This window comes from Balaenoptera acutorostrata, chromosome 2 (assembly GCF_949987535.1).
Source record: "Balaenoptera acutorostrata chromosome 2, mBalAcu1.1, whole genome shotgun sequence".
NCBI lineage: Eukaryota > Metazoa > Chordata > Mammalia > Artiodactyla > Balaenopteridae > Balaenoptera > Balaenoptera acutorostrata.
This window is the reverse complement of record NC_080065.1, coordinates 67,895,054-67,905,692: the sequence shown is the minus strand read 5'-3', so window position 1 is coordinate 67,905,692 and position 10,639 is coordinate 67,895,054. Positions and strand designations below refer to the sequence as shown.

Below are 10,639 nucleotides of genomic sequence, written 5' to 3'. Positions count from 1 at the left end.
CAGAACTCTGCGAGGGGTTCCTGGGCCCGCAGCCCGGCTGACTGGCTGCCCAGGCCTGCCGGCCTCGGCCTCGGAGTGGAAGGACCGTCGGGAAACTGCAGCACCTGTTAGGGAATTTGTTCCTATCTTCCTTCAAGAGCCCATCCCTGGGGCCCCGGTTAGCTGTGGAGGATGGTCCCTTCTTCCCGGGGCTCTCTCCTTTTCCCTCTCCCCTCTCCCCTCCAAGCTAAGGAAGACGTCTAAAGCTCCCTCTCTCCAGTTTTTAATCATGCTCTGAACCAGGGACCAGGACATCTCCTTCCAGCTCGTTGTCTGGGGCCTGGATTCGGGGACAATCACCTTTCTCTTCTAGATCAGGCCATCTGAAGTAGATTGCTAGACAATCTCACTTTATATCCGCACCAGCTTAATTTACTACCCAGAAGGTCCTGCAGGCCATCGCCCTGCTTAAAAATAGCCCTCCTTGCAACATACACCACAAACCAGAAAGGTTGACTGTAAATAGCAATGACCCCCCAGGACTTTGGACTGCAGCCCTGTATTTCAGAGGGAGCTGCCCAGGCCTCTGGTGATGGTCACGTACCCAGCTTCTATGGCCACGTGCACATCACCAGCTGATTCCTTTCCCTTCCTTCTCAGGACCCAATCCATGTACAGAGGGGATGATGGGGCAGGGCGTGGAGCCCAGGAATAACCTCCCACCTAGAGAGGTTCTCTTTCAGAGTCTCCACCTCTTTTAAATATGAACCAAAGCAAAAAACAAATATTTTACCTTTGCATGGGGGTACTGAGTGGGAGAGTGCATGAGAAGGCCTTCTGGGGTTGGAAAGTTTCCTGATTTGGGGGTGGTTGTATGGGGGTACACACATGTAAAAATTCCTCAAGCTGTACACTTAAGATTCTAGCACTTTACTGTGTATTGGTCTTACCTCAGTTTATATGCTATCATCATAACCTAGCTTACAATGAATTGAAAGTTTTACAAAGTGATACTTAACGCTTTCTGCATATGATATACTCAGATATTTTCTAGGCTCTCCTATGTTCTTTCATTAAACAATTGCAGATTGGGACCAACCAAACTGTTCCTCTGAAGAGTTGAGTTCCCAGTGTGCACATGATTCTCTAAAGAGTTGAGTTTCCAGTGCGCACATTCTGTCCTAACGGACCATGGTCCCTCCGGCTCCCCTGGCAGAACAGGCAGCAAGCTAGAGGTCTGTGGGGCTCACCAGCTGCTGTTTCGCTCTTTCGCTGTTTCATGGCAGTTCAGGCATCAGGTGAAATAAATCCAGTGAGCCTGAAATAGCCCAGATCCCAGATCCACAGAACGGTGAGGCTTTTGAAGAGCATGGAGATGTAGAATTTAAAGGATGGCAGTTACAGTGAGAAACCACTCTTTCTTTTTCCCCAATTCCTTACTAATGGACATTTAGCCTCCCCCCCACCTCCCACACCTTACCTCAACCCCTCATCTTTGACAGTGTAATTTTACATAAGTTAGTTAGTAAGGTCAGAAGAGAAGTTGGGATCTTATTGAGAAAAGGGGTGTGGTATCTTCTTTTGGGGGCCTAGTCATCCTTACACTTAACGATAAATGTGGTGTGATGGGATGGCAGCCTCCACAGGTGACTCAACAGAAATTCCAGATTTCTGAAAATCCTTCAGATGTGATCTCTGTCATATGACATGTACTCCTTTCTTATCATTGCCAACTCTCTGCAAAGGGTGGAGGCTCTTTCCACACCTAGTGGCCAGGGTGGCCATGTGGCTGGCTCTTGCCATAGGGACAGGAACAGAAGTGAAGTGTGTAAATGCCCTATCACTTGCTCTAAAGGAGATCTCCTGTCATGGGCTTATTCTCTTTTCTGTTCCCGAATCCAGCTGGAGCCTGGATTTAGCAGGACCCAGATTTGACCAGTAGGCAAGGGCGATGCCATAAGGAATGACCAAGTAACAAGAGGAAAGGAACCTCGGTTCCTGAATCCCCACCAGGCTGATTGCTCATTTCAGAAATGGAAAAGGAAACCAATGGGACAGAAGGGACCTACATTCTTCCTTTCCTCAGTTCTCTCTCGTGCTCAACAGCTGCATCATGTTTCCTTCAGCTCTAAATGTTAGGACAACTTCATCTACTTGACAAAAGTTTAAGTATTTTCATATGTATTATTCCACGTAACTATTGCAGTAATTCTAGATGGCCCGGGGGCTCATCCAGGGTTGGAGCCAGTGACGGCTGGGCCAGGCCTCCACCTCAGCACCTTTTCTCTCCACAGCCTGTTTGTGAGCTGCCATTAGGTGAACAGAGCTGTTTGGACAGTAATGAGTTCTGTGCCTGGAGGTGGTCAAACCTGGGCTGACGATGGCACAGGAAAGACGTAAGCCCTGGAAAGACAGCGGAACTAGATGACCCTTAATATTTTTTTGAGGTCCTCCAAATTCTCTAATATTAAGCATGGCTTCCTCTAAACCTTTTCCCCCACCGAACTTCAGAAGTATAACAAAAGTATATCTGAAGGAGCCCATTGTGATGAAAGAGACAAGATAGAAAAATGCTAAAAGAATCAAATGAAGAGACTAAGGAGATTTTGGAGAATTCGAGAAAGGCAAAGTTTAATTTGCATACAGGCATAACCCACACCTCACCCGGCAAGTGTTAGGCCACAGCACAAACCCCTCTGGCGGAGTCACAAATGTCCATAGATTTGCAAAGCAACTGGACACAAACGATATACTTCTCAAAGTAACACGTGGGTTTGTCCATCATACACACATACAAATCACAAAGAAATACACTTAAATCCTCTGCAAAAGAGAGATGAGGATGGTAATCAAGTTACCTCACATTTGGACAGCACTTTACAGTTTACAGTCTAATCCATTTTGTCCTCATGACAGCCCTGTGAGGTAGGCAGCACAGGAATCACTATTAACTCCATTTCACAGATGAAGAAACTGAGGATCAGAGAGGTTTCAGCACTGGCCTAAGGCTTTAGATGTAGATCTGAGCCTAGGACTCAGGGCTAGGATGCCCAGTCCAGTGCTCTTTCACAACTGCCTTTCCATGGAAAAATCAACGGTGATGTCAAAGACAGTGGTTCAACATCATTTATTGATGAACTCTTATTTTTCTTGAGCAAGTGAGATCAAGTACAATCAAATCAACCCTAATATTAACGTCATGTGGTGTGGTAGCCAAGATGAATAATTTTCTGAATCATTCATGTGTTTATACCTACAACAAAATGGTTGCTTTCTACTTTAGCTCTGCCCTACCTTAATTTTAAGTCACTGACAGACATGGAGAAATGACACTCTGATTAGATTTCATTGACTCAAGTCTTATTACCAGGATTCACACAGTGGTGTCTGTAATCAAGTCATTATTTAAAGCTACAATCTGTTGTCTTTCTGAAATGAAAATGAATCCTATTCACTTACTCCTTCTGGCTGTGGACATTAGCCTAGCTCTATCCTTTAGCCATAAATAATATGTTATCTTTTATACCATTTCAACAGCAGTAAAAATGATAAACTTCACAGGCTGGTTTTTTAAAAATCTTATAAAGTGAAGAGAAAGGTTTTTTTTTTCTTTTTTTCCCATCCAGGGGGAATAAAATAAAACTTTGAAAAGAAAAGCTAAATAAAATCCTTTATTTTAAAATAAAAGTTAATTTTATTAGGAACAACCCCTCTATTGCATTACTCTTTTTAGTTAAGAATTTAAAAGTGGCCCAATCATTGCTGACCCACGGTCTTGTCTGTTATAGCACTGTGAGAAAGAAAAAAGAGGGGCGGGTCCATCATCACCCACACTCCAATTGGAACATAATGGAGTTTTCTCTGCAAAGGTATTCAGTATCTGTACTGAAATTTAGCAAACAGTAATGGGGACTTGGTGTGAAAGCCAGTTGAAAATATTGCAACAGTTCTTTAAAATTCCCTCTTTAAATTCCTTCAGAGAAACACTAAGGAAAAGTGGCAACATCCTTCCTCATGCCTGAATCTGTATAATATATTGGCTTATGTAAGAGATTTGTCCCTGTAGCAAAACTGGATGTCTTAGTTAATAACCAAAGGCATCCCCTAAAATCCCCAAGATAATTTCATTGACATTACAAAATGTGGGTATTCATCTGAAAGCAAGAAACTGGATTTTACTTCTGATTTTCTGGGTTCATTTTGCAAGAATATAAGTGTTCCCTACTTGGCTGTTAGGGCCTGACCTCCCATCTACTCACAGAAATGGGTCTCATATAATAGAATATAAGCAGACACAGCCAGGGGTGCACGCTCCAACAGTCACACAAAGCTTGCAAGGCAGAAGAGGATGGGTGCTTTAAACAATCAAAAAGAAACCACAAATTGCTCTTGGGGATTTTAAATGTGACCAAATTGAAAAACGCACTTTCCTCTCCCAGCTGGCCCCAAAATAGTGCAGGTCATCAAAAGCAACTCCCTTGGAGGTGGAGTTCTCTCTCTTGCAGCTCCAGCAAGGCTTCAGACTCTACGAAGCAGAAGGAGGGCTGTGTGACTCTCAATAGAATGCAAAGGTCAGCATAGACTACTGACAGTGCCCAAAGTTGACCACTGGGGGGCGCTTCCAACATCCTGCAGGAAATAGGCCTGAAAGCTTTGTCACTAGTTGAGGAAAACCTGTATGCCAAAAGGGGAGACGTATTTGGAAATTCCTCTAGTTCCTATTTTTCTCTAATAAGAATGGCTGCATTGCCTCTGGAACATTTGGGTCAGAGAATTACGGGTCCAAACTTCCAGGGACAGTGCCCACAGAACCACACCCTCCCTTCTGGAAGACTTTGGGGACTCTAAGGGCAGAGTCCGATGCATCAACCTTTCTGCGTGTTGCTCTGCCTGAAACTACTATGTGTGTGGTCCTTTCACTGATTTGTCCTGGTTTTAGTTCACCTTCAAAACTATGTTTTTGCACCAAGAAAGTTAACCTTTACTTTCTTATTCTTTTGCAAGACTTTGAGGTGCTTGGTGCAATTGACATATATTAGTTCAAACTCTGTTTCTGAACATTGAGAAACAAATTGTAAGTTATGCATTGTTAGGATCCAAACAACCCATGCTTCTTATCATGCATCAAGATGCATCAACCTCTTATTTGAAATTAAAGAGAAAAAACGAGCAACTTTTTTTTAAAAAATAAAAATAAAGCATCCATAAGTCACCCTCCTTGGGTTTAGTGCTATCCTGTTGGCTAATATGAGCTATTGAAAATATTTTTGGAATGGTCTTCAAATATTATAAGTATTTTCTTTTACTGACTTGATATTTCACTACATAGTTATGTACAGACATGGCCCTTACCATGCAGGAAAAATGTACATTCTCCACCTCTGTGGGACATTATCAGTTCCCTGGGTCTTATGAGCCAGCAAGTTGAATTTATTAGTCAGCTGTCAGCTCTAACAACATAATTAAAGTGCAAAGAAAGAGAGAAAGCAGCCCGGTCAATTTTTTTTCATTGTCTGCATCAATATGCTTCATGCCTGCCAGATGCAATAGGCTCAGGTAACAATAACTCTATATCTTTTCTCTTCTTTGAAAGCAGAGGTCTCCCTGAGAAGAGAAGAGGGAGGTAAACATGAGATAGCCCTATTTCTTCAACAACCAACAATCCTGGGAGAAGCAAGGTTGCTTTCCCAGCCTAGGGTAGGAGGACTAACCCCTGCATTTGGTTTTCTGATACAAGGGCTGTTGAGTGGTTGGGTCCATTTCCCATATACTTACAATATTTTCACTCAGAAATGTCTCAAAATTTAAAGACTGGGGAAGAACCGTCTACCAACATCACTCGGAAAGGTGGGCTTTAAAAAGAAAATCCCACTAAACAGCTTTAAAAAAAAAAATACAATCAACATTCATAGTGAGGCTAAAAATGGTTTGTGTAAATCAGAATAGATTCCCACATTACCAATGGTGGGGAGCGGCGGGGGGAAGAAAACAAGCACAGCAAGGTGCAGAGATGATTTTTAAGTGTATCTTTTCACTTAGCATTGAAACCCACTCTTCCCCATAGCACTTTGTGGCCTTTTGTCATATTCCACAGTTTTTTCGGTGAGGTGCGTGGGCATCGTTTTGCAAAGCCTGCACCTGTCTCTCCAAGGGCATTGGCTTCCTGGTCTCCACAGCCTCAGGAAGAAGCCCCCCAGTCCCCCACCTCGAGAGAGCCACTGGCTGGGCTCCTCAGGGGCACAGCTACTGAGTTTTTAATTATGGAAATGTTACGTACAAATCCACTTGACTTTCAACCTGTCTTTCCTGTCCTGTTGCCTAAAGACTGAAAGAGCAGTTTCAGAACATGCCATTCCTCCAATATAAATATTTATGATGCACTGAGAACCATGCACATGCTGAGGACTGAAATTGCTTATGTGTTGGCCCATCCCTACAGAGGCAGCCTCGGCTCTTCTGGAAGCCTGTAACAAAGGAAATGTAACAGAAGCAGTTAAACCCTAGGAGAAGACTGGGAGGTGCACCGGGCCAGTAAAGTACCAGCGAAACATCACAAGTCTTTTCCATGGACCCTCATCCCCGAGTTCTAATAGAACATGCAGCAGAGTTTCAAATTCCCCTTCTTACCTGCTTCATTAAAATGGCTACCAGCACCTCCCATCTTATATTCCCTCATGCAAATGTGCCCTCAGCTTTACCAAATATCAATCTCTTCACCTTCCCACCCAAGTCTGAAGCATCTGTCTTCGACTCCAACCAACTGGGCTTCCCTGGCTGGAGACAGAATTCCCGTTTGGTTCCATCATCTTCGGGGGACAAAGGAGACTGGCTTCGTCTCCATCACCCCTGTCCTCCCTGCACTGTGGGAGGCGTGGCATGCACAGTTCTGTCCCTTCTGCTTTCCACGAAAATTCCACGGACTTGGGGCAAGGCTGGATCGTCAAGCAGGGAGCCGAGGTTCAATTTTCAGAGACAGCTCATACAGTGTATCTTCATCTATGATGAGGGCTTTGTCAAGCAAGTACTGAGTGACCTGGAGAAAAAAGGGGAATCCCCACTTTGAGTTTTTTCACAACACCAGTACGTACATTTTCTGGATGGAACCCGAAACAATTCAACGTTTTCTCCTAAGCATTGAAATACTTTAGGTAACTAAAAAATTATGAATATATTCTTACTGTAAAAAAAAAAAAATCACACGTCTCTAGTCCTCTGTCAGCTCCCACCCCCAGGCACTGCCCTCAAGAACTGCCACTGTTATCAGTTGGCTTGTATTCTCCCAGACGTTTTTCTGTGTCTTTCTAGACATTACCATGAACTTACAGAAACCATTTTTTCCCCTTATAAGTGGTATCAAAACGATACATTTCATTCTGCTTTTGTCAAACTAGAAGTCGTGGAGATCTCCCCATGTCAGTACAAAGAGCTCTAACTGCTGTGCACCATTAACAGTGTGACATATCAGAGTTTATTTAATGATCTCATATCGATGGGTGTTTGGTTGCTGTCAATGTTTCACTATGACACAAAGTTACAGTGAAGTCCTTGTTAGCATGTTTCCTAGTGCTCACGTGTGAATGGTCCTCTAGACACTGGAAATGAAATGAAAGGAAAGGATATGAAAATGAACATGTTGGAACATGGGGTAGCTCCATGAAAATATTTCTTTATTTTTACTGAGATATAACAGACATAAGTAAAATTAATAGCTTGATTAGTTTTGACAAATGTAAACACCCATGTAACTTACATATATAGCATGCTAGAGAATAACTCCATCACCCCAGAAAGTTCCCTCATGCAGCTTCCCAATTAACCTGCTGCCAGAAGCAATCGCTGCTCAGATTTCTATCACCACATGTTCTGTCTGCTCTAGAACTTCACGTAAATGGAATCACACAGTATGCACTCTTTTGTGTCTGGCTTCTTTCACTCAGCATAATGTTTTGAGATTCATCTATATTGTGGTGTGTTTCAGTGGTTTGTCCTCTTCCACTGCTGAGTAGTGGGTCCATTGTATAGATGTACCACAATTTGTTTATCCATTCATCTATTTATGGACACCTGGGCTGTTTCCAATTTTTGGCTATTATTAAGAAATGCTATAAACATTTTATACAAGACTTTTTTTTTTTTTTTTTAATTTTATAGCTACTTTATTTATTTATTTCTTTATTTTTGGCTGTGTTGGGTCTTCGGTTCATGCGAGGGCTTTCTCTAGTTACGGCAAGTGGGGGCCACTCTTCATCGCGGTGCAGGGACCGCTCTTCATCGCGGTGCGCGGGCCTCTCACTATCGCGGCCCCTCCCGTTGCGGGGCACAGGCTCCAGACGCGCAGGCTCAGTAGTTGTGGCTCACGGGCCCAGCTGCTCCGTGGCATGTGGGATCTTCCCAGACCAGGGCTCGAACCCGTGTCCCCTGCATTAGCAGGCAGATTCTCAACCACTGCGCCACCAGGGAAGCCCCTATACAAGACTTTTAATGGGCATGTTTTCACTTCCCTCTTGGATAAATACCTGGGTCATAAGGTAGATGCATATTTAACATTTCAAGAAACCTCCAAATGACACAGTTTTCCAAAGAGGTTGTACCGTGTTACTCTCACCAGCGGTGTATAAGAATTCCGGTTACTTGGTATATCAATTTTTAATTTTAAAAGATAACATAAAATGACCTCCAAAATTGTTGTACCTATAGTACATAAAAGCACCTGTTATCCCATACCCTAACTAATGTTTGCTGTTATCAATATTTTAAAAATTTGTCTTTCTGATAGCTGATAATGATGCTTCATAATTTGCATTTTTTCTTATTAATGAAGTTGAACATTTTCCAAATATTTATTTGTTTCTTCTTCTGTGAGTTACCTGCTTATAGCTTTGTCAATTTTCCTATTGAGTTGTTTATGCTTTTCTTATAGATTTATAGGAACACTTTTACTCTGTCTCTTTGTTTTACATGTTACAGATATTGTCTCCTAGTCTACTGCTTGTATTTTGACTTTTTAAACAATTGCCCTTTGTCGTATAGAAGTTTTAGATTTTGAGTCAGCAAACTTTATCAAGCTTGTCTTTTACAGATTTTGCATTCTGTGTTTAGGGTCTTTCAAACCCAAAGGTCATGAAATTTTATCCTATATTTTATTTAAATAATTTAATATTTCTTTTTATATTTAAGTAGTGAATTCATCTGGAATTTATTTTTGTGAATGGTATAAGATAGCCAAAATTCCTATTCCATTTACACAATGGTCAGTTTCTTTCTGGTGCTTTCTTTAAACGTCTCCTTTATCCCATATTAGATTTTCATATAGACAAAATCTGCATCTGGACTTTATCCTGCTCCATTGAGTTTGTATTCCTGTGCCAATATAGTTCTGTTTTATTCACTACAGTTTTAGTGTCTGTATCTGGTAGGGAAAGCTCTCCCTTACTCTTCTTATTTTTCAAAAAGTCCTTATTTTTTTTGGCCTATTAAAGCTTCCTTATGAGTTTCATAATAAGTATGTCAGGTTCCATGAACTAATAGGGATAATTGGCTGTGAGTTATATGGGAATCTTCTGTCTTACCTTCTCAATTTTTCTATAAAGCTAAAATGATTCTAAAAAATAACGTCTATTAAAAAATGAAAAGAAGAGAAGGAAGGAAGGGAGGGAGGGATGGAGGGAGGGAGGAAGGTAGGAACAAAAGTAAAGAAAGAAGAAAGAAAGAGGTAATAAAGACCAGTTATGTTTGGGATGGAGAAAGGAAGGGGGTATAAGACGTGAGATGAATCTTGAAAGATGAGTAGGGACCACACAATGCAAGACTTTGTGGACACATCAAGATTTTTTTTCTTTCCTTATCCTAAGAGCAAAGGGAAGCCAATAAAGCAAACAACTTCCACTGCGTGTTTCAGAGAGTTCTATCTGGCTGTAAATTTGTAGAATGGATTTGCATTCTGTAGACCAGGTAACAGATATTGGTAGTTTGGGCCAGGGGTGGTGGTGGTAGGGGTGGTTCCAGCTTCACAAGAAATACAGGATGTAAAATAGATAGAATTTGATGGTGAATTGATATTCTTTTTGCTTTCTTTCTTGTTTTTCTTACTCAGAGTTACCAAAGGTTTGTCTGTTTTATTGGTCTTTTCTTTGAGTCAGCTTTTGGTATTATTGATCTACTCTACTGCTGTTTCCAATTAATTAATTTCCACTTTTTTCTTCATTAAATTCTCCTACAACCACACAATATTACCTTTGGCTGATGGTCTATTCGATAGGAAGTCTGCTGGAACTGGCGTATCTCTCTGATGATGTGTGATATCTGACAGAGAAACAACAAAAGCAAAGCCTAAGTACTGCCCTGTGCTGCAGCACATTCTTCTGGGAGCCCATCCCAGAGTAGTCAGTCCCTTCCTCCAGTGAGGTATCTGGAGCCCTGTCCTATCATGCTCCAGGCCCCAGGGCTTTCTTGCCCTTTAATGAGCCACACAAAATGTTAACAGCAAGGAAATACTGAATTCACCATCAGGGAAACAGCTGTCACGGGGTGGCCTCAGGTTCAGGAGTGGCAAGCCCTGGGTGCTAGTGTCCACGGGCTCCTTGCTTCTAACTTGGTGCTTAGAACCCAGCTGTCCAGCAAGAAGCCTCAGCATCTATCACTGGTCAGTCCTAGAAAGTCA

At 42.2% G+C, this 10,639-nt stretch overlaps 1 protein-coding gene across 1 annotated transcript in view; it reads right to left on the bottom strand.

The window, feature by feature from the left end:
* Positions 1-2,609: 2,609 nt before the first annotated feature.
* The window catches only part of RASGRF2 (Ras protein specific guanine nucleotide releasing factor 2), a 241,503-nt gene continuing 233,473 nt past the window's right edge, over positions 2,610-10,639 (bottom strand). Inside the window, exons 26-27 of the mRNA XM_007179765.2 lie at positions 10,213-10,281; positions 2,610-7,012 (exon numbers count right to left, since the gene is read on the bottom strand). Of these exons, the coding sequence (XP_007179827.2) occupies positions 6,920-7,012; positions 10,213-10,281 (162 nt within the window). The 3' untranslated portion in view covers positions 2,610-6,919. The remainder of the gene's footprint in view (positions 7,013-10,212; positions 10,282-10,639) is intronic.